Raw genomic sequence first — 22,311 nt, 5'->3', positions numbered from 1 at the left:
GCTACGACTACCAATAATCCCATAAATTGGACATAACAATTGAATTGAGTCCGAATGGATGACAGTTTTCAAAAAGATTATTGTATATAATTTTATATTTAGAATTCAATGTTCATATAATAGTAAAGTTCATAGAGGAATGCTTGTTATACAATATACATACATATATAAAAGCGATCTGTTTCACAAACAAATTCATATTCGGAAATGCATATACATTCAAAGCATTAGCTAGATCTTACATATGCCATATATGTATACGTATATGCATATGCATTTAATAATAATATGTAGATAAGAGATAATAAAACTGTTTGCTTAGCAAAAACCAATTAATTTACTCCTTGGAGGGCCTTGGCTAATAATGGTGTGTAAACAATGTGCAGATGATTATGCCTAGCCTGTCGGCTTTCAGGCGATTTCCTTAAGGGCCAACAGCGATTGACGCAGATAATCGTATTGGCTTTTGGCATGCTTGATCTCCAGATCGGATAACTCAACGAGACTGTAAGAATATTCAGGCATTATATGGTTTTCTAATGAAAATATTGCAAGTGTTCAATTACCTCTTTTTAAAAGCAGCCACACGTCGATTACGAAAGCCAATCAGCTCCTCCTTGCCGCAGGCTGACATAGACTCAAACTTTTCACAGGCCTCCGCTTGAGCAGTTTCAGCCTGCATAAAACAGATCAAAGATTAGCAAATGGCTCAAACAAATGATAAAAAAACATAGCAAAAGGCATGCAAAAGTTGTGTAGATGAAATGCTAAAGAGCATGCGGCAACTGATTAACGATATTATACTTTATGTGAGTGTGTCTACAATAAATTTTGAATTAGAATTACAAGACACTAGACTAGGGGTGACCAATTTTTTTTTAACATTAAATGCCAAATACCTCTTGCACCTCCAAAGGCTGCAGCGGAAGACATAACAACCACACGCACAGAGTGAGACACAAAGAAAAAGAAATGCGAGAGTTCGTTGTAATTGAACAATAAGAAACGCAAATGTATAAAAAAATGAATTGCCAAAAATATATAATAATACTTTTGCAGCCGACACAATTGTTGGGTTCAGGTGCTTGGCGCACCAAAGCTGTGAGATCCTCGCAGACAATTATGTTTTGAAATGACTCTAAAAATTAAATAACAAACAAATTTTTGTAACAACTTCGTTGAATAAAAATTTGGTATCAAAGGACATGTTTTAACTAGGCGTACATGACAAATTAAATGTATGTATATAACACGGACAAACTTATAGTTTAATACAAAATGTAAAAGTTGACATATTGTCTGCTAGGCTAATATAATAGAAAATTTTGCTGCTAAGCACCGTGAGCACAAAAAAAACCAAGAATTAAAAAGTTAAGAGTCTCTATTCTGTAATAAACATTACCGCATGAACATCCTTGTTCTTGGAACGCGCCTTCTCCAAATTCCGATTGGCTGTCTCGTAGGCAGCCAAACAGCGCAGGCGACGTATCAACAGAGCCTTGGCGGCATTGCTGTCTCGCTGATAATAGCGCAAAGTGTCGCCCAGCTTTAAGTCCTGATCGCTGGCTACGCGCGTCTCCAGATTCTATTTAGAACATTTGCAACATATTTTAAAGATCTTTAAAATAACTACAATAGCTTGCCTTTATGCGTTCAAACACTTCCGCTGCCTTCGCCACAAAAGTCTCCATGTTGCCTTTCTCTGTGGTTGAGAGCTGTGTCAGGGCGTTCGATATCTTTTGATGCGAATAGCCGACATCTTTGTGGCGCTGTGTCATTTTCTCAGTGCGCGTCGCTGCTTCACGCAAGTGACCATGGTATTCGGTAAGGAACTGAAGCTCATTCTCAAAGAAGTCATTAACATCGCGTACAGTAGCACTCAGTAGTATTTCATCAGTGGTCTTGCCCAGCGATTTGACGAACCCGCCAAAGATGGCCATCTTTTTGCGCGGCTTAGCACATAGATCCTGATCGTACTCCAGGAACACCTTCAAATGCTGATCGATGCGAAATACGGGATGGCTGGCTAGGCGACGTAAAAATACTTCATGCATTGCAACGGTCTTTTTGAAAGTGGCCAGGTACTCGCTAAAAGAAAGATCAACAGATAATAAATTGATTTATGGCACAATCGAAACCTTCTACTTACGCTTCCAATTCGGATTTCATTTTCTTGAACTCCTCTTTGGTCATGTTGCCCTCGCCTTCACCTAGACGCTGCAGCTTCTCACGTGATGCATCAAAGTCTGGTCGTGGCGGGCAGGGCGGAATCTGAAATAACAATGCTATATATTTTTCAGCAATAATGATTATTTCGTATGGTGCACTTACAATGTAGCCCGCATAGTCTTCATTCTCCTCGATGCGATCGTGCAGCCAAACAAACTCTTCGTGCTGACGCACCACATTGTTATCCTTCTTAGCGAAGCCAGGCAGCGTGGTGCGTGTGTGAACGGTAAACTTGACCTTTTCCTTCTCGCTTAACGCATCAGAGATTTCCACATGTAGCGAATTTTCGCCCAGAGCAGCTGGTGTCATTGGCGCCGACGAAGAGCTATCCGGTGAAGTGGCACTTCCGCTGCCGTTTGTATTTGCTGTCGGTGCCAATGGATTTGGCGATGAGATTTCCATAGTACCGCCGTTGTTCTTCGTGGGACTATTTAATAGGTTTGACTCATCCGTGCCGTCCTAATTTGCGAGCAATGCAATAAAAATATCATATACACACTCTCAATTACGCCCATTAAACTGATAAGCAGTTCTTTGTGTGCGCGTCTCCAATGCAATTATGCAGCGCGGACTTTAACTGTGTTACACGACAGCTAATTCTTAAAAACCACTGTATTATCCTTTTTAACTTACCATCATTTTGTTTGTTTTTTTTTTTTTAACAACAATAACTTTAATTTAACAACTGGCCTGCGCTTGTATACGAATGTGCCGTCGAGTTTGTTAGTGCTGCCAGATCGATGAAATGACCCACCATAGAATCCATTTGTAAGGTAGTGTGACTGACTGTGCCCACAGAGGAATTTAATGAATGTTTGTGACGTCAGTTTTGGTACGCTTTTAAAAATGAGCGTTTCTTTGCGCCACCTTAAAAAGAGTATTATAATTTTGATGCGGGTGGCAACATTTCCCGCAGCAGATGAAGAAAAATTGTTTATACCAGCACCAAAACGACGATTAGCAGAAAACAGAGTAACGACAAAGCTCAGGCAGCTAACATGTCCACAAGCGATGGAGCCACGGGAAGCAAACAAGCGCGCCTGGCGAACAATCACAATAGCAAGGATTTAAATGGCACAACAAGCGGAGGTGATGCAGTCAACGCTCGTGACAAAGTGGCGCTGATAACCGGCATAACGGGACAGGTGGGTGTATTGTGTGTGGCAAGGAGGGGCGATTATTTGTTAGATATGTGGTAACATGAGCTAAACCTGAGTCATCGATTGATTGGCTTATGTCTTAATATTTGTTAATTACAGGCGTGTTCAGCTAATCAGTTGTTCAATACCCTTGCACTGGGTGTTCTGATTTTGCTAGAAAATGTGTACTCATACAATGAGAAAAATGTATAGAGAGTTGCTAAGAAAATATTTAGCCAGTGTTGCCGATTCAGGAAAGTACATTAATTCAATATTAAAAATTGCTATCACAATTGGCTACACTGGCTAGTTTCCTGGTCTTCTAATTTATCTTACGGGAACTTGGCATAGAAATATAGCACACATACGATATGTAAACAAGCGAGGGTATTTATTCTTCGATACTACGAAAATAACAATTGTTTGCTTGAGCTGTAAATGCTTACGTGTTACTTACTATTACTTACGTTGCTTACAGGATGGCTCATATCTGGCCGAGTTTTTGTTGAAGAAGAACTATGAGGTCCATGGAATCATTCGGCGCGCCAGCACCTTTAACACAACACGCATTGAGCATTTGTATGCGGATCCGAAGGCGCACAAGGGCGGACGCATGAAATTGCATTATGGCGACATGACGGATAGCAGCAGCCTGGTGAAGATCATTAATATGGTTAAGCCAACGGAGATTTATAATTTGGCTGCACAATCGCATGTGAAGGTGTCATTTGATTTGAGCGAATACACGGCAGAGGTTGATGCCGTTGGCACACTGCGCATTTTGGACGCCATACGCACCTGTGGCATGGAGAAATCGGTTAAATTCTACCAGGCCTCGACGTCCGAGCTGTATGGCAAGGTTGTGGAGACGCCACAGAATGAACAGACGCCATTCTATCCACGTTCGCCTTATGGTGAGAACTCAATATCAAATGAAATTCGGTTTGTTAATTTACCAAATTACAGCTTGTGCCAAGATGTACGGATTTTGGATAGTGATCAACTATAGGGAGGCCTACGACATGTTTGCCTGCAATGGTATATTGTTCAATCATGAGAGTCCACGGCGTGGTGAGAATTTTGTGACACGCAAAATAACGCGATCTGTGGCAAAGATATTGCTCAATCAAATGGAATACTTTGAGCTGGGTAATCTGGACTCGAAACGTGACTGGGGTCATGCCAGCGACTATGTGGAGGCCATGTGGATGATGCTGCAGCGTGATGCGCCAGCCGATTATGTAATTGCCACTGGAGAGACGCACAGTGTGCGTGAATTTGTTGAGGCTGCATTTAAGCACATCGGACGCGAGATCACGTGGCGTGGCAAGGGTGTAGAGGAGGTGGGCGTCGAGCGCAACACCGACATTGTGCGCGTGCGCATCAATCCTAAGTATTTTCGACCCACAGAGGTGGATCTGCTGCAAGGCGATGCCTCAAAGGCTAAACGCGAACTAAACTGGACGCCAAAAGTTAGTTTCCTGGAGCTCGTGAGTGACATGATGAACGCCGACATTGAGCTAATGAAAAAGAATCCCATTGCATAGTGGGATGCACCACGACTTGGCATAAAATTGCACAAAGTTTGATTTATACATATATACATATATAGGATATAGACTTAAGTATGTAAAGTGTTTTGTGTATGTATGTTTCTCGACGGGGTTTGCAATCATTCCTTCGTCTACTTTGCCGCGGATGTCTCTGTAAGCTCTTTCCTTAAATGTTTTTTTGTAATTTTTACCTAAATGTAACGAATAAATATGTTTAAAATACCATAAGACATTGAAATGGGGGATAAATTTGGACGAACTGGAGAATTCCAGACGAGTTTTAATTTATAATGTTCAACATATAACCAGTAGTTGCTGACTGAATGTAACGTCCTTTACGTTTCTTTCTTGCCAAACGGATTTATCTTGGACAGCCAGCTTGATGTGGGCGATGATTCACTGCAAGCCCCAAGAGAAAAGGTTAAAATTTGAGCTGAATCAAGAGCAAGGCCGATACTTACAGCTTGGTCATTGCCTCAATGTCCGCATCCTTGTGCTCACTGTTAGAAATGGCGTCTTTTGGCTCCTTTTTACCCGCTTCGGCTATGCCCGCTTCCCGCAGTCGTTCAATCAATTTAGTACGAAACTCAACCTTATGCGGTAGCACCTGTTCCGCTGCGCGCAGTTGTTGCTGCAGCTTGCGTATGGCTTCGATATAGGTGTGGCCATACCAATCGATCTCCTCGGGTGTGTATGATGCCAGATATGGACTGTATTCCTTCAGCACATCTTTCTGATGCTTGGGCTCCGCTGCCAAGGTTGGACATCCCAGCTGCAGAGCCTTCAGAACCTCGCGTTTAAGTTTCAAAGCCAGTGCCGATCGCAAATCACATGCCAAATTTTTTAGCAGATAATGATCGAAGCCATGACATTCGTGAATTTGCTCCAGTGTGCGCTCCGTCACCACCACCGACATATATTCATTTAGCACCAGGCTGTGCACCACGGAGCGACGCAGGGTCGGCACCCAAAAGTGCGGCACGCGTCGCTTCGTCTGTTGGCGCTTTTGGAACCCCTTGATGACAGCCTCGCCGCCCCATATGCCCTGATGGGATTCGGGTGTATCAATAAGGGGCATCGGTATGCTTTGTATCGGTTTGATGGCATGCGTAACCTCGTCACGCTCCCACTCGCTCTCCTTGGGTATGTAATGCACCGCCGCTGGCTTTGTTAACTTCCATTCGCGCCAGAATTTCTTGTAGGCATCTGGCAGCTGTGCTCCGAGCCCCTTCTCGAAGCGACCAGGACGCTTAAAGCCATTCAGTAGCTTAACGCCCTGTAAACGATAACAATATTAGACAGAATGCGTTGCGATTGCGTCACAGAGAAACGCGAAAACTATTGAAATGTCACACTACACACCTGCGGTGTTGCGTGGGCCATTCTCTACGATGGTTATAGGATGTTGACGTATTTAATTTACAAACAAATTTAGTTTGTTGTACTAAAACTATTTTTTGTTTAATATTTTTGTTTTCGTCTAGGCTAACAACCGTGCGCTATCGTCTTCCTCTCGTTTGACAAACAGCTGACGCGTGTTTACGTGCCACTGTGAATGGCTGTGATTGGTAAAATTTTTTTCGACAGGCTGGCAACTTCTAGGCTCCGTCTAATTCACAGAATTTACTAAAATAAATACAAAGACATGTCCAGACCAGATCCAGGTAGGAAATAACATTTACATAAGCACTTTAAAGTTAGCTTATATTATTATTTAGAAAAAACAGCCGAGCCGCCAAAAGCTGGCAATGCGCCACCTCATTACAGCTTTAATTTCGACAGCGCAGCTTCCATGGTTCGTATTAAATTTCAACTTTTGCAATTGTTTATCATTTTAATTTAATGCGCAGAGAGCTCCGCCGCCCTCGTACGAGCAGAGCCAACAGCAAAGAATAAACTATATGCCGTCGCCAGCTGGACCTGCGATGCAGATACATGTACCAAGCAACCAGTATTATGGCATGACGCATCATCAGCAATTACCTGTTATGCATAATGGCTCAGACTATGGCTTAGTCGGACCCAGCACCTCAGCAGGTGCTGCTGCGTCGCATGTTTTAAACGTAGATTCACGTGCCGAGCTGCGTACCACAACTTCGGGAGCTGTTGTTATACCTCCACCGCCGCCCGGCTGCTTGCCCACGCCCGCACAATTGGCTGCCATGCAGGGACATCCGGTGGTGTTGCAACAAAAGAAGCGTTCCTTCTTCTAAGCCGTCAGGAATTAAATCGGAAGAAGCAATTACTCGAATGCCTCCTACTTATTATATATATGCTTTTAATGTTTACTTAATAAATGATATTTCGTCTTGTTCTCGCGTATATTTGAAAATTTTCTTTGCACATGTACATGGCGCATTCACGAAAGATGTGGAACTAATAACTACTACTGATGGGGACTACTCGAAAATGTTTTCAAAGTATGTACTATCAAAGGACTGGACACGCACGAAACCATCTTCACCACCGGAGGCGTAACTCTTGCCATCCGGATGGAAGGCCAGACTGTTGATTGGACCGAAATGGCCCTTAAGACGTGCAAACTCCTCTTCGTAGATCAGATGGAAGAAGCGTGAATCGAATTTGCCAGCCTTCGTTGACGTTGTGGTCACCTCCATGGCATCCTGGCCACCGCCAAGCACTACATGATCCAGTATGGGACTAATCGCAGCCGAATTCACTGGTCTTTCCGTTTTGTACGTCTTCAGGCACATCAGAGACTCGGAATCGAACAGCTTGGCTGTGGTATCTCTGGAAGCGGTCACAAACATTGTGCCATCCTTGCTGAGCTGCATGTCATTGATTCCAGCAGTGTGATCGGTGCCAGAGTCAACCACCTTTTGTCCCTTGCGTATATCCCAAATGGCAATGTTTCCATTGTCATGGCCTGTAAATTAGATGTGATAAGAATTGATAACTACGTCAACTGTGTGTCATTGACTAACCGGTAATGATGGTCTCATCCAGAGGTCCCCACAACATCGATGTAATCTTCGACTCTACCATGGGTATACGCAGAGTGGGCTCTTGTTCCGATAGGCTTGAATCCGCATTGCGTACATCGATGATGAACAGCTCGCAGTTCTGACCCATCGCCTTGTCCGTGGAGTAAGCTGCCTGGTTGCCAGAGAAACTGAAATTGCTGGTACGCACCGAAGATTTTGTGGGTATTGAGGCAATCACAGTGCCGTATTCTACATCCCAGATTTTGGTGGTCATGTCACCAGCGCCGGTGATTAGCTTTCTGCTCTCCCAGTCCACATCCAAGCACCATACGGCTCCCTGATGTCCATCGTAGGTGCCCAGGCGCTCGCCGTTCAGCGAGTACCAGACATTTGGTTTTTGATCCTTAGAGCTGGAGAAGAGCAGGTCGCCCTCGCGATTGTATTTGATTTGCGTTATGGAACGCTCGTGGCCTTGCAACATTAACGGACGCTGTAAAACAACAATATTGTTAATTAATTGCAAAAAATCAGCACGAAAGCGCCGCCTTTTTAAGGTTATGTTGTGGACTGAATCACGGAAGCATCTTTGTTAGAGCAACAATGCACATGATTGACACAAACAATACCACAATAATAAATAACTTCTTTTAGGCTGTTTAATATTGTACACACACCATTTCGTAATTGATTATATATTTATTGCGAGAAAACAAAACAATTTCTGCAACATCCACGCAGCACGAACGTCAAAAAGAGCGAGCATACAAGTTAAACGGGGCTGTTATGCTTAGCGCTGCCAACTTGATACAAAACAAAATTTTAATATGAAATAACAGCAGTGTGGCAACACCATACATCTAACTGAACCAGCCTTTTTTGTTCAATGAATTCCACTTTGCTATGTTAACCAAAATTGATGACACACACTGATCCTTGTCTCGATTCTGGCCGTAATAATCGACAAATTCACCATCGGGATTAACCAGGTACATGATAATGGTGTGATCAACAATATAATCGTTGTCCTCATCGCGTGGCCCTGCGCTAAAGTATACACGGAAGGCTTTGCAAACATTTCGTATCTGGTCAACGGTGCCAGTCAGTCCAAGCAGCTTGGGCGAAAACTCCTTTACATATTTGCCCACAATCTCTTTTGAGTCCCGCTCCGGATCGACGGTAATAAATATGGGCTGCACTTCTGGTGTTTGTGGTGATTTTTCTGCAAAGTAAAGCTTCACATTGTTTAGAACTTATTTATACATGCATTCAGTAGCTACGCACCAATTTCATCGACTACTAAAGCCATTTTCTCCAGTTCGTCGGGACAGATATCAGGGCAGTGAGTAAAGCCGAAATAGATGAGCAGCCACTTGCCCAGAAAATCGGAGGATTTGCGAACTTGACCTTGGGAATCAACCAATTCCCAGCTACCTCCTATAGCTGCCTTGCCCAGCTGCCGCTTGCGCTCCTTTAGAAGCGCCTCATCCTTCTCGCTCTTTACATACAGCATAAATCCCAGGCCTCCGGCGCCCAAAACACCAATCACTGCCAGGCTCTTCCATGTTATCGGTCCCTTGCCTTTTGTGGGATCTGCTGCTTTTGCCGATAAGTTACGTTGTTGCTGTTGCAATGCAGGACGTGCAAATGGCTGCACCTGCACTTGTGTTCGGCAGTTTGATTGTGTCCAGCGTCTGCAGCCGCCGATTAAACGTTGCAGTGTGCGTGACATTTTTGTTTTTCTTTTATCAAAGTTTTACGTAAATCTGCTGCTGGAGAGAACCGATTTCGCCGGTTAAATAGCTAAAAGTTGCCATTCACAATGCTGCGCACGCAGCTGCCAACTTACACCAATCTTGTGCAAATACATATTTCGCAGTGACTACTGGGATTGTGATTTTTTTATGCTTAGCCATTAGGCTGGCACTATAATGCAATCTTTTCATTATTTATTTATATTTATTATTAATTATTACTAAGCGAACTATATATTGATCTATATTTTATACATATTTTCTATAAGAGATGCCCCAAAATTCAGGCTGATAATTTGCCAGTCACAATGACCCAGCCACGACTAGCCGAAGAATGCGCATCTCTGATTGTTTTGACAACAACCACGTGCGGCAACCCATCGGCGATTGCGCTTGCTTTTATATAGGATTTATTTCTGAATTAAGCGTATATTAAAATGCCTGCAAATAAGGAACAACCGTTGCTTTACATGGAGGAGTACAAGGTCAAGCAGGATCCACAGGATTATGGGCTGGCCGACGAGGTCTTCAATATGGATGTTTTTAAAAGCAAATTGCAAGTGGTGATTGTACGGTAAGTCTCTTGGAAGATATTTTCGGCCTGTACCGTTACCCGTATAAATTCCGATTGCAGGAATGATGAAGAAAATGGCTTGGAATTTGATCTGATTGGCGTCTATCCGGCGATCGCAAACGCCTTTCGTCGTTTGATGCTAAGCGAGGTGCCGAGCATGGCCATTGAGAAAGTGTACATCTATAACAACACTTCGATCATACAGGATGAGGTTCTGGCGCATCGCATGGGTCTGTTGCCGCTTAGGGCTGATCCCCGTCTGTTTGCCTATCGCACAGAGGAGAGCACGGAGCAGGGTACCGAGCAGGATACGCTCGAATATGAGCTGAAAGTGAAGTGCACACGTCGCAAGGATGCCAACAAAGATCAGTCCAACTTTGATGATATTTATAAGAATCACAAGGTATATTCGGGCCATCTGAAATGGCTGCCCAAGGGCAAACAAGGACAGATTTACAGTGAAAGCAGCGTGGGCTGCATACATGAGGATATACTCATTGCACAGTTGCGACCGGGGCACGAGCTGGATCTGCGACTAATTGCCGTCAAGGGCCTTGGGAAGGATCATGCAAAATTCTCGCCTGTGGCTACTGCCTACTATCGACTGCTGCCCCAAATCAATCTGACCAGAGAAGTGACCGGCAAAGATGCCTATCTACTGCAGAGCTGTTTCTCGCCGGGCGTCATTGGCATCGATGAGAACGAGTGCGCCTATGTGAAGGATGCACGGTACGACAGCTGCAGTCGCAATGTCTACCGCTATCCGCATCTGGCCGATGCTGTTACAATGGCACGTGTACGCGATCACTATATATTTAATGTAGAATCGGTTGGCGCTCTGAAGCCGGAGGTTATATTTCTGGAAGCCGTTAAAGTGTTGAAAAAAAAGTGTCGCAGCTTTATAGATGAAATCGAGGCGGAATAAACATAAACATTTATTTCTGTATATAAGTTAGTTATGCTTGTCAATATATATATATATATAATTATATATAACTTGAAAATAAGTTTAAGGTTGAAACAAATTTAAAAATTGCGTTTTGATTTACGTTTCAAGATTTTTAGTCGAAATTCTGTGAGCACTACCTGCAGGCGCTCCTGACAGAGCAACGCATCCTCCAGCTGCAATTACAATTGTGTTTAAAAAGTATTTTCCAAATAAAGCGAGCACTGGGCTTACCTCCATGTGGTTTAGTTGTAGGGAAACGCTTTTGCCAAATAGATCAAATTCGCTTATAATGTTGTCGTCTGTTAGATTATCATCTTGCATTTCATCAATTTTAAACTCTTGAATCGTTTCTGGCTTTATATCTTGTTCGATTTCCTGGTCGCTTATCTCCTGTAGATATTGTTGCTCCATATCGTCGTTGCCCAACAAATCCTCCAGAATCGAATCGTTCGAGCATGTGTCGGGCTCCATCGAATCAATGGATTCAACTTTATCAACCTTAGCCCGTTTCACCTTTGGTTTCGGCTTCGAAGCAATGATGTATTTTTGTGACATTGGCTTTGGCTCCTCATTTACGCTGGGCTCCATTTTAATCGCAATACCCTAGAAAAAATGGATCCATTGTGAACGGTTCGACTTCAGTTGTTTTTGTTGTTGGGCGCTTACCTTTGCAGCGAACTGGTGGCACTTGAGTGCCTTCTGATGCTTGGCCGTGTTGTGGTGCTGCTTAATGGACGCGAGTCGCGCCAAAACGTTGGCGTCGCATATTTTGCAGTGCGCCGAGTAACCATCATCTCCACGGCACAACCACTCTGAAAACGATGGGAATCGCTCCCAATCTTCACGATATTTCTGATGGTACAGCCTGCGCACCTTGCTCATAGCTGTTGCCTTGGGCGGCGACTGTTGGATTGTTATTTGTGCAATTGTACGGGACCTTAATAGACTTTTATTAGCGTTATTTTATTTTGAATAATGAGCGCCAAATCCTCGACTGTGTATTTTATTTGGTAATTCTTCTAGTATTTACATAAAAAATAGACCAAAACATTAAAAGGTTAGTGCGACCGCGTACTGTAAAAGCGTAAGTTGCCAAAAAATTTATTTTTTTAATTACAATGAAATACCAAAAATACCATGTTTGACATACAGCGCTGACGTCTACTCAATAACAGTCCTGGAAATGTTAAGTCGTGAGCAAGCGTTGTTAACCAGAGACCTCTTTTACAGTTAAAAATATGCTTTAAGCATAACAAATTTCGCTTCCTATAAAGAGAAATAGGATGATGCTAACATTAATAAAAATGAAGGTAAATTTCGCAAATGCGAAAACCTAATTTACAGCTGGCATTACGAGCTATGTTAAAGCTAACAAAAATGTAAGGATTTATCGACTTTGCTGCTGTGGTCACATTGATTTTACAGGGTGAGAATGCCGGCAAAACGGTAGGTCTGGTAAATTGCTTGTATTTTCAATTAATAAACCTTATTCACTCGCAGAGCTTGGCGCAAGTTGGTGAAAAAACAACAAAGACATCGTCGACGCCAGAAACAAGCGCGCCAGCGAGAAAAAGACGAGGCGATAGAAAAGAAAGCGCGAGAGTCAGATCCCGAATATCAAGCGTGGCTTAAGCAGCAGGTGGAGCTCGAAGAATTTCAGCGCCTAGCTAGCGAGCGCTTGCGTCAGGATGAAGAAGAAGCATGGTTGCGCCGCGAAGCATTGGCACAGCATCAGTTCCAGATTGATGCAGCCAAGCGTGCACAGCAAGAAGCGGAATTGGATCGCTTACGTGCACAGCAAGCTGAGGCATTTGCTGCTCAGCAGAAGGAACAGCGCAAACGGCGCGAAGAGAGTAAAAGACTGGCGGATGCGGCAGCAGCCGAGTTCGAGGCTATGCTACACCGCATGCATGAATATATGGAGGACACAGAGGAGCGCAGTCCACCAGACGAGCTGCGACGTCTGGTCGAAACGCATCCCGAGGAGCGACTTTGCGAATTCTACACGCGCACCAATTGCTGCCGTTATGGTCACAGTTGCACCTTCAATCACAGACGTCCCATGCTGGCGAAGATCCTATTGATTCGTCACTTCTTTACGCATCCACTGCTGCAGGTCAACGTGGCGCACAAGGAGTACGCCGGTGCTGATGAGCATTTGGAGCTGACACAGCACGACTTACGCGCCGACTATGATGAGTTCTTCAAGGATGCGACCGGCGAGCTGGAAAAATTTGGCAAAATTGTCAATTTTCGTGCGGTGTGCAATACATTACCCCATTTGCGAGGTCACGTTTTTGTGGAGTACGCGCACGAGCGGTGCGTGTTGAAATTAAGCTTATTCCTATTTATTTATATGCGAGTAAACTTATTACTATTTTGTATATTCTACAGATTTGCGCTGCGCGCCTTCATCAATTTGCAGGGTCGTTATTATGCAGCCAGGCGCCTGAATGTGGAGTTCTCCAATCTAAAAGCATGGCGTGGTGCCGTTTGCGGTACGTGAAGCGCATGTGAAGACTACGTATCCTTTTATAAAGCAACCAGCGTACATTGTGTACATTATTATTAATGATTATTTCAAAGTTATTATTGTTTCTTACCCAACTTGTTGCTTCTTCAAGGTTTGTCCTTAACACGCAAATGTCCCAAAGGCTACAGCTGTGGCTATCTCCATTTGTTTCGCAATCCAAACAATTTGTTTAACAGCAGTTTGGAGCTCTACGAAACGCCAAGAAGTGCGCGCTCTGTCAGTAGAACGCCTAAATCCAGGCAAATCAGGTAATTGTTAGGCATATTTTAGTCTATTGACTAAACTAAAACCATGTTCGCTCACAGCTGGAATGACAATGAGACGCAGTCTCGCAACTGGCGCTGGTCAGAGAGTCCCGAGCTCGAATTAAAGAACTGCAAATCTTCGAGCAGTAGCAGCCAAAGGCGTCATAGCAATGAGCGTGACACTAGATCTAGGCAAGAGCATAGCCGTAAACATTACCATGTCCATTCCAGTCGAGAATCTGGACAACATAAGAGTCGCAGTCGTTCTGCGTCCGATTCTAGGCGGGATTATAGTCGCTCCCGAACACCAACACGTCGGCGTGTCAAATAAACCAAAGTATTTAAATGATTGTTTTCTTTTTTATGAATTACAACATTTTATTCAATCTCTTTGTTTTGCAGGGCAATCGAATGGTAAGTTTTTCTTTTCGTTTTCCTTTTCTTCTTTTTTTTTTTGTTGTTGAACTAAAATGCCAAAGAGATTTAAGGGCGTAGCGAATTTCCAGTGAATAGTCGTACTTAACAATTTTATATAAATACAATTTGTAGGAAGGAAATAGTTTAGTTTCAAAAAATAGAGTTCTACGTGTAAAATTGGCAGTTACGAAACAAGAGAATTTGTGTGAATTTTCGGCATGTGTCTAGATGTCTATATATGTAAGATCGGGGTATTTATAAATTCTAAAGTCTATTTGTCTTGCACATTCGTCGGTCGTACACATTAAACAAAATTATACAAAAAGAACTCATTTAGGGAGTATTATAATAAGTATCTTTAAAATTACACAAACAATGCAGAAGCATTTAAACTTCAGCAGCTTATAGACGAATGCCCGGATTTGTGGCCGCCACATAGCGCAGCAGCTCTTCGTTATCCTCGCAGATGACGGGCTTCTCGTGGTAGCAGGCAACATCGTGCCATGCGATGCCATCGTTGTAGACATTGTTCAGCACGGAGAGACACTGCTCCTTGGTCTGGTTGATCTCGTACTCAGCATTGTCGGGCTGTGGGCGCTTCTTGTGACCGGTCTGAGACCAAGGATTGTAGCCCCAGCCCTGTGGAATGCGGTTGGTGGCCTGGATCTTCTCGCGGGTTGCAGACCAGAACCAGCCATAAACATGCTTGGGCTCCAGATCGGGACGATTCTCGCAGCCAGCGAAATCGCAAATGCGTCCAGCGGTCCAGATGTAGGGCACATCATTCTGCTGAATGACACGGAAGATCAAATTGTTCTTCTCTTGGGTCTCCAGTGCGACCAGATCCATGCAGTACTCGCGGCACAGATTACGGCCATCCAACCAGTCGACCTTCCTGTTGGCAAGCGCCGGCACATGGGTGCTTAGGAACATGTTTTTGCCGCGATAGGAGAACTCCTTGGGACCTGCAAGACGAGCACAAGAGATGGGAAAATGAGTTCAGTTAGTTGTAGTACCGTACAGTGGGTGTGGCCGCCCGCCCTCGAGTTCAATGCGATGCCAGAGTGTATGCCGCATAATGGGCAAAACATGCCACGGATGCTTACACAACTTCCCCCACTGTTAGTTGCGCAATCTGTGCCAGCAATTTATGCAGCATACTGCTGCTAATGCTGCTCCTCCGTTTGATGCCGTCATCGTCGCCTCGCCGTCTGCCCGCTTTCCTTTGTCTGTGTGTCAAAAGGTTTTCCATTTGCCAAACAAAAAATTGGTTAAGCCAACAATGGCAGCTCCCCCAGTCCCCCCCACGCTAGCATTGCCTCCTCCACCTGCTCCTCCTCCTCCTACTGCTCCTCGGCAAACAAACGAAACTTGTTTCACATCGCTGCCTCTCTGAGCTGCCACCGTTGCGGCTACTGCAGTGCAGCAGCGTCCATTTGATTAGCTACTGCTGCGTTGGCTTTTCAGCTTGTCTGTTTTTCTTTTAGTTTTTTTTTTATTTTATTTTTTTAGCGCGAACAGAGTGTGCCACGCCTCTTGTTACCACTGCCGCCGCTGCTGCTGCTGCTGGCGGCACGCGTCATTAGGCGCGCTTTAAGCGGCTTTAAAGCTGCCATCGCAGTCGCTGCCGTCAATTTTGCAATTGCCTTTTGCCTGTTCATTCGCCCGCCCCCCGCCGCCGTCTCACGTCACGTCAAATCAGCTTAACTCTAACATAATGACCTTATTTGCCATTGTTTGCACATTATTATTATTATTGTTGCTGCCGATGCTGCCAGACTGCTGCAATTTCCTCACATTGCGGGTCAAGGCAATAAAAACAACGCGTCACATTGGCGCGCATTAACCTCACTTTCTTTCGCTGCGTTTTCCTGCATTCAGTTCGAAAATAAAAAATTCCCAATTGCATCATTGCCAAACAACTTCCCCAAGTATACATTGAAAAAAACAACTACTTCTACCAACTGTGTACGGATACATAAATCTAAACAGAATCTTAATCTCGGCTTGCGGTTCGGGCTTAGAAAATCCGTTTTTAAATGTAAATTAAATAAGCAAGCGCACAGTTTGCATGCTTGAGAGTTGTTATTAACGAGCAGCGACGCCGTCGTCGCCGTTGTCTATACCAGGTAATTAAGTTTGAATAGTTAATTAGTTTATTTAACTTTAAAGTTGCGCTTGTATAACTGGAAATTTCTAAAAAGATGAAAGATCTAAGCCACAGCAGCGCCACCAAACTGGCTATGCAACTTTATGGGCCGTCACGTTGCGACGCGATGACGTTGTTGCCCAAAAAAAAAAAACAAAAAACTTTAAGTTGCATTTTCTGTTTTAAACGGGATGCACACAAATGTATGCTTTTAGATGTATGCATATGTATGTACATATGTGTGCTGCCTAATTAGTGCCAACTGCTAACTGTGTTCATTAGTGTACCGGATGTGCAGCGATGACGCTATTGTTTGAATCTTAAATCTATCAGCTGCATTTTCGCAATCCTCTCCGGTGCATTTTGTTTGAATGCAGCTTACAGCGATGACTTGCAGGATTTGTGTGTGTGTGAGTGTGTGTGTGTGCGAGCGTTTTTGTTAGTGTGTCTTATAATTGTGCTTGGCAGCGGGGTGGCAACGCTGCAACCTGTGACCAAGCCGAGAGTACACCATGCCTTATAAGCAAAGGCAAAGAAAGTGCGTGGGTGACAAAATGCAAGCGAAAACAAATTCGAACACGTCAGCGACCGTCAGCCGCCCACCAGCCCCGTTTCTGCCCCCGACCTAACACAATTAAATATATATTGTAATTGTTCGGGCTGTTCGTAACACACCCACACGTCGCATTGCTAAACAATTTCAAGTGCAAACTTGGCAACTAAGCTGGATGTGTGCTATTTAATATTCTTCTAACGTTTCACACTTTTACTTTTTGCCACAGTTGGAGCAATATATATATATATGTACATTTCTTGTATGTATTAAATACTTACGGCTAGCGCACTTGGCGGGCACGGGCAGTGAGAGGAAACGACCCGGCTTGGTGCCTGTGGTTGTTGTGGTTCTGCCCTTCTGCGCATTGGCGCAGACAGCCACCAGGCAGAAAGTCGCTAACGCCAAAGTGACTTTCATCTGCAATGAAAAGAAGAAGAAGAAAATATTGAATATATGCATATTTGCAAAGATTACAAGCTCAGGCCACAGTGCGTGTGCGGAATGTTGTTTAAATTTGTTTTGATTGCGTGCCGCTGCACATGTGTAAGTGCGTGTATGTGTGCGTGTGTGTGTGTGTATGTGTGTGTGTGTGTTGGCTTATCGAAGATGTAACTCGGTGCGCATGGTTTTTATGTCAAGGATGCATTGGTGCCAACCAACCGGTTGCCCGAGGCGTTTCGCGTCGCAGCAGCGGCCACTGACACACTGCCTCAGTGACGGCGACGGCGACGGCGACACTTGAAACTTTATTTTTATTGTAGCTTAGCATCGGCAACGTGATCAGCATCAGCAGCAGCAACTTTGCCATCGACACATTATTCATAAATATAAATTCATTTAGCATCTGCTGAAAACATGTTGATTACACAAGCCAGAGCTAAGCCCAATGGCTAGCCGGGCCAACAGCAGCGTTGCCAATTCAGCTATTTTCTAGCTACATGTGGCTATATTCAGAGGCATTCAGCCACAACCAGTTGAAATTTAAAACAGATTTAGCTATTTTCTGGCAACTCAGCAACAAGTACCCAGCTTAGCTGCTTTTAACAGTGGACTTAGCTGCTTTTTTGTAGCGGCAATTGGCAGCACTGGCCAGCAGCGTCCGCGCGGCTGACCTTAACTGGTTTTATTGACTTTTGGTATTGGGTTTTTTTTTGTACTTTTGTTTTAGATTTTAGCATTTTTGTGACGCTGGCTAGAACCTTCCACGTCTTTTGCATATAGATTAAAGCGCACCCACTGTCGCGGCTGCTTCCTTATGCAATGCCATCAATCAAAGCTCAATGCCTGTCGGGGGCCAGTTCGACAAGCGACAAACATTTGAAATTTTGCATGTTAATTTGATTTTATTGCTTGTGAGTGTGTGTGTGTGTGTGTGTGTGTGTGTGTGTGTGTGTGTGTGTGTGTGTGTGTGTGTGTGTGTGTGTGTGTGTGTGTGTGTGTGTGTGTGTGTGTGTGTGTGTGTGTGTGTGTGTGTGTGTGTGTGTGTGTGTGTGTGTGTGTGTGTGTGTGTGTGTGTGTGTGTGTGTCTGTGTGTGTGTGACGGCGATCTTTATCATTAGGGGTATTCATGAGCTGCTGACCCCCCCTTTGCTAGAGATTTTGCAACATAAATCATTAATGGTTCGCCTAATGGTCACAGCTGCCGCAGGGCTTATCAGCCGTCGACATTTGGAAATTGAAAACCAATTTCGTGCATAATGAAAATTTGATATGTTTTCAAAAGTTGCGCGATCGATTATGGATTTGACATCAAACACGATTTTTTCGAGTGCTTTTTGTAGTGAAAAGTTCAAATAAAAAACAAACGCCCGCCGGGCCTTAATGAATGCATATTGAACGCAGTTTGGAAACTTGCATTTCAATATCTCTGCGAGTATTTCTCTATCTGTGTATGTGTCTTTACGCTGTTTTTATTTAAAGTTGCGTTTTGTAATTTGTTGGCTTTGTATTTTTTGTAATTTTTGTGTTTTTTCTTCGTGGGCTCATGCATGTTAATCAATATCAATCAGCCGACAAACTGGTGATGCATTTAATAATATATATGCATATGTAGATACATGTAAATATTTGTATTGGTATGCGCCCTTTTATGACTGCTGGCTAAATAATATGCATGCCAAGTCGGCACACATTTTTTCTCGTATTTTTCTATAATTTATGCATGTACATTTTTGGTGTGTTGGAAGTTTTATGTTGCAAGTTGCGCAAAAGCGCTCGGGCTTCACATTTTACAACATACTATATACCCACCATGATTTTTAGTTTTTGTCTAAGCAAATTTGCTCTTCAAACATATTAACCTATATATCTTTAAGTGCTTTATGATATGAGTACTTAAGTAAGGCTTTAAAAAAATATAGTTTCAAGCTAACAATAGACTGAGTCAATGAACTTTGACTGTAAAGTCAAAATGGCCAAAAGAATTTTTAGTTAGGCCAACGAACTTGTGCATAAAAACAAAAGACTCGGCACACAAACTTGATTTTCAAATCAATCAAAAATCAATTAATTAAGAACTTGCAGATCCAAGTTGTAGGTCTCACCGCATATTAAATGCGGGTTTTTGTCAAATTTTACAAAATTGAATTCAGCTAAAAATCTTTTGACGAATTTTCAGAAATTTTTCTACTTAATTCTTAAAAATGCTTTCCAAGGAAATATTTCGTGCACATATTTGAGCTTTCCTGTTTTGATTTATGCTCAAAACGTTTTGTCAAAATCTCTGCAACTTTTAGTCCATATCAAATCCAAATTAGTTGTCACATCCTTGTACAAAGGAGCAGCACATAGCACTTTTTATATTGTATATGTAGAATATATACCAATAATTGTATGTTAATTGTTCAACACAATAATGTTTATGGCACGGTTGCTTTAAGTCCTTCAATATGATCCACACACACATACACAAGTACACTGAATATCCTTGAACGCGCCTGTCTGCTTACCTTTTGATATTATATCTGTTACTTATATTTCACACCACAAAAAAACACTTTTTCGGTTCTCTGTGGTCCAACTGAGACTCCGTTGTTGCGTCGGAGACAAAACCAGACGAGACGAGACCAGACGCAAATGTGAATAGCAACGAATATTCAGGCAGCAGCTCAGCCGGCTTTTATACGTTCCAATTGGCAAAATGGGCGGCTGCCACTCCCCGATATTAAATATATACACATTCAATACCAGCGCGAGCGTTAGCTGCCCAGAGAGCGAGCGCTCGTACCTTGTGTAGAGCATTGCAGCTTGAACTTTTGTCAAAGCTTACGCTCTCGCTCGCGCTCTCTCAGCTGCTGCGCCGTAAGCTTGGCTTCGCTGCGCTCTCTCGTCGCAATCGCCGCACATTGATTCGCATCTTGTGTTAAGTAGTTATCATAACTCAGTTAGTAGTTGAAATGATGTGCAACAGTTGTGCCCGCATGTGAGATACAATTTTTAAAATGGCGCACGAAACATCAGCAATAACCAAATCGACATCATTTTAACAGGATTTGATTATAATTTTCCTGTCTGACATAATGCATGCAAATAATTTGTTTAAACTCATACGAATGCAAAACCCGATTTTGCTTAATCATCTTTTACCTGCGTTTCACTGTGCATTGCAATGCTCAGAAGCAGGCAAGAAAAAGGAATGAAAAAGAAACAGTAAATGAACTCAGAACATCTTTAGACAATGACAACTTTTGTCAATAAATATTTATATGGCCAGCGTATCTTTATATATATCTAATTTTTTGTTGTTGTCGTTTTTATTTTTATTCTGCGAATTTTATTTATTTACTTTTAATTTAAGGCAAAGTTTTGTTTGTTATGGCGCTGTTGCTGTTGTTGTTGCTGCCCAGGCTAAGATCTGTAGTACGATCATTTTAATTTTAATAGCTTTATCTTTAGCATTTGCTATAGTTGTTGCCTCTGTTGTTATTGTTGTTAGTTGCTGAGTGCTGGCACTCAAAGCAAATGCCGTGTATTTCAAAATTTATGCAAACACTTGGCGCACCTTTTACGCATCATTTTGATGGCGATGGCTTCGATGGCTTTGGAGCTTGCTTCATACATATATCAATTTGTCAAGTGTTGTTGTCGTTGTTATTATTGTTGTTGTTGTTACTATTGTTGCTATTGTCAGTTGCTATTTACTAGGCCTTGATCTTGAAAAGCCTTTCGAAATGTCGCCGTGGGCTCTGCGAGCTGGCTTCCGCGCGGCTGCTCATCGCACGCGCTCCAAGTAGAAGCCAAATATTTTGTTAATTTATTTATATTTTTTCTCATTTATTTTGCATACCCTAAACCCATTGAATATGGTTAAAAAGGGTATCATATTTTGGTGCAAATATGAAGGATGCGATGCGTCTTTGACCCTATGAGGTGTATATCTTCCTGATCAGCACGAAGAGCTGTACGTCCAGCTATGTTCGACTATGTAAACACGTCTCGGAAACTACATAATCCAGAAGCTTGAAATTTCGAACCATACCATTTTCATAGTACCGATAACTATCGATTTTGAGACTACGTATAAGGAATATTTCACATTTTGGATATTTCGCCTCATCGATATTGATAGACTAATTTGTTTTCCATGTGGTTTCGTTTATAAGCATATAAGTGGGCAATATTTAAAGATCGGACTACAAACACCGAGTAAATCAAGAATGCATTCCTTATACAATGGGGCAAATGACAGAAGAAGCACGACCGCGTGCGTTCGAGTGTATATTTTTTGTTTTTATAATGTTCCAGGATGTACAGGAGGAAGCTAGAATATATGGGCAACAGCTTGGCGCTGCCTGCAGGGTATCTGCTAGTCGGGCACTCTCAACACGAGTACTCCTACTTGCTTTTTGTACGATTGATTTTTTTTACTGTGAGTGTTTCTTTAATTGCCATGTGAATGAACTGGCAAAGGATAAGGTATTAATATTTGAATTTGCTCTCATAAATATTGTTTAGCATGCCGTCGCGTCTCGACGCGCTCCAAGCAGCTGGTGCTTGTCGGTGCCAGCCGGATCTGGCGGCGCTCTGAGAAGATTCTTAAAAAATTGACATTTATGTCAGCCTTTTTTTCGTTATTTTTTATTTTCGCTCATAAATATGCAAATGTATTTCTATACGCTTTGATTATGTAATTTACGGAGATCGACTCTCGCCCCAGCAACAAAAAAAAACTGGCACACGAAGTTCGGGTTCTTTGGGTTCAAGTTTGTTGGCTCGACCAAAAAAACAATCAGACTGAAATCCTTTTTAATGGCCCACAAAAAAGCATTGACA

At 42.9% G+C, this 22,311-nt stretch overlaps 10 protein-coding genes across 11 annotated transcripts; 4 read left to right on the top strand and 6 right to left on the bottom strand.

Annotated features, from left to right (window-relative positions):
* Window positions 1–77: 77 nt before the first annotated feature.
* On the bottom strand, window positions 78–2,989 carry Snx6 (sorting nexin 6). 2 transcript variants are annotated; one of them, XM_064683170.1, is made up of 7 exons: window positions 2,863–2,988; window positions 2,332–2,688; window positions 2,150–2,271; window positions 1,644–2,088; window positions 1,403–1,585; window positions 567–676; window positions 78–505 (listed from the first exon to the last, which is right to left on the bottom strand). In XM_064683170.1, the coding sequence occupies exons 1-7, from the start codon at window positions 2,866–2,868 to the stop codon at window positions 412–414; spliced, it is 1,317 nt and encodes a 438-aa protein (XP_064539240.1). In that variant the 5' UTR covers window positions 2,869–2,988; the 3' UTR covers window positions 78–411. The 2 variants fall into 2 exon arrangements, with proteins under 2 accessions (XP_064539240.1, XP_064539242.1); XM_064683172.1 differs by lacking the exons at window positions 78–505; window positions 567–676 and adding an exon at window positions 870–917 and having other exon boundaries at window positions 2,863–2,989.
* A 125-nt stretch (window positions 2,990–3,114) lies between these two features.
* Gmd (GDP-mannose 4,6 dehydratase) lies at window positions 3,115–5,149 on the top strand. Its single transcript, XM_064683176.1, has 3 exons — window positions 3,115–3,374; window positions 3,847–4,282; window positions 4,335–5,149. Exons 1-3 carry the CDS (start codon window positions 3,228–3,230, stop codon window positions 4,913–4,915), a joined length of 1,164 nt encoding a protein of 387 aa, XP_064539246.1. The 5' UTR covers window positions 3,115–3,227; the 3' UTR covers window positions 4,916–5,149.
* Window positions 5,150–5,159: 10 nt separating this feature from the next.
* On the bottom strand, window positions 5,160–6,425 carry mRpL28 (mitochondrial ribosomal protein L28). Its single transcript, XM_064683177.1, has 3 exons — window positions 6,284–6,425; window positions 5,383–6,197; window positions 5,160–5,320 (listed from the first exon to the last, which is right to left on the bottom strand). The coding sequence occupies exons 1-3, from the start codon at window positions 6,302–6,304 to the stop codon at window positions 5,257–5,259; spliced, it is 900 nt and encodes a 299-aa protein (XP_064539247.1). The 5' UTR covers window positions 6,305–6,425; the 3' UTR covers window positions 5,160–5,256.
* Window positions 6,426–6,427: 2 nt separating this feature from the next.
* Window positions 6,428–7,243, top strand: LOC135429015 (DAZ-associated protein 2). The gene is made up of 3 exons (XM_064683175.1): window positions 6,428–6,585; window positions 6,640–6,716; window positions 6,772–7,243. The coding sequence occupies exons 1-3, from the start codon at window positions 6,567–6,569 to the stop codon at window positions 7,132–7,134; spliced, it is 459 nt and encodes a 152-aa protein (XP_064539245.1). The 5' UTR covers window positions 6,428–6,566; the 3' UTR covers window positions 7,135–7,243.
* eIF3i (eukaryotic translation initiation factor 3 subunit i) lies at window positions 7,224–8,674 on the bottom strand. The gene is made up of 3 exons (XM_064683173.1): window positions 8,541–8,674; window positions 7,867–8,356; window positions 7,224–7,808 (listed from the first exon to the last, which is right to left on the bottom strand). The coding sequence occupies exons 1-3, from the start codon at window positions 8,541–8,543 to the stop codon at window positions 7,321–7,323; spliced, it is 981 nt and encodes a 326-aa protein (XP_064539243.1). The 5' UTR covers window positions 8,544–8,674; the 3' UTR covers window positions 7,224–7,320.
* On the bottom strand, window positions 8,543–9,673 carry LOC135429014 (protein SCO1 homolog, mitochondrial). The gene is made up of 2 exons (XM_064683174.1): window positions 9,148–9,673; window positions 8,543–9,085 (listed from the first exon to the last, which is right to left on the bottom strand). The coding sequence occupies exons 1-2, from the start codon at window positions 9,593–9,595 to the stop codon at window positions 8,724–8,726; spliced, it is 810 nt and encodes a 269-aa protein (XP_064539244.1). The 5' UTR covers window positions 9,596–9,673; the 3' UTR covers window positions 8,543–8,723.
* A 342-nt stretch (window positions 9,674–10,015) lies between these two features.
* On the top strand, window positions 10,016–11,218 carry Polr1C (RNA polymerase I and III subunit C). The gene is made up of 2 exons (XM_064683160.1): window positions 10,016–10,191; window positions 10,252–11,218. The coding sequence occupies exons 1-2, from the start codon at window positions 10,055–10,057 to the stop codon at window positions 11,114–11,116; spliced, it is 1,002 nt and encodes a 333-aa protein (XP_064539230.1). The 5' UTR covers window positions 10,016–10,054; the 3' UTR covers window positions 11,117–11,218.
* Window positions 11,140–12,227, bottom strand: l(2)05714 (lethal (2) 05714). Its single transcript, XM_064683161.1, has 3 exons — window positions 11,807–12,227; window positions 11,372–11,743; window positions 11,140–11,313 (listed from the first exon to the last, which is right to left on the bottom strand). Exons 1-3 carry the CDS (start codon window positions 12,020–12,022, stop codon window positions 11,218–11,220), a joined length of 684 nt encoding a protein of 227 aa, XP_064539231.1. The 5' UTR covers window positions 12,023–12,227; the 3' UTR covers window positions 11,140–11,217.
* A 405-nt stretch (window positions 12,228–12,632) lies between these two features.
* LOC135429000 (U2 small nuclear ribonucleoprotein auxiliary factor 35 kDa subunit-related protein 2) lies at window positions 12,633–14,267 on the top strand (the record flags this gene model as incomplete). Its single annotated transcript, XM_064683157.1, has 4 exons — window positions 12,633–13,459; window positions 13,535–13,638; window positions 13,765–13,921; window positions 13,979–14,267. Coding segments are annotated over 4 exons (1,359 nt in total), but the record flags the coding sequence as incomplete, so codon positions are not given.
* An 88-nt stretch (window positions 14,268–14,355) lies between these two features.
* Window positions 14,356–20,130, bottom strand: slf (C-type lectin domain-containing protein slf). The gene is made up of 3 exons (XM_064683158.1): window positions 19,989–20,130; window positions 17,319–17,457; window positions 14,356–15,300 (listed from the first exon to the last, which is right to left on the bottom strand). Exons 2-3 carry the CDS (start codon window positions 17,455–17,457, stop codon window positions 14,738–14,740), a joined length of 702 nt encoding a protein of 233 aa, XP_064539228.1. The 5' UTR covers window positions 19,989–20,130; the 3' UTR covers window positions 14,356–14,737.
* Window positions 20,131–22,311: the final 2,181 nt, after the last annotated feature.

Source organism: Drosophila montana, unplaced genomic scaffold (genome assembly GCF_035044405.1).
Source record: "Drosophila montana isolate Dmon_TW-CO22-7 unplaced genomic scaffold, ASM3504440v1 contig_2582_1, whole genome shotgun sequence".
NCBI classification, from domain to species: domain Eukaryota; kingdom Metazoa; phylum Arthropoda; class Insecta; order Diptera; family Drosophilidae; genus Drosophila; species Drosophila montana.
Note: the sequence above shows the minus strand (reverse complement) of the source record. Positions and strands in the feature narration are given on the sequence as shown.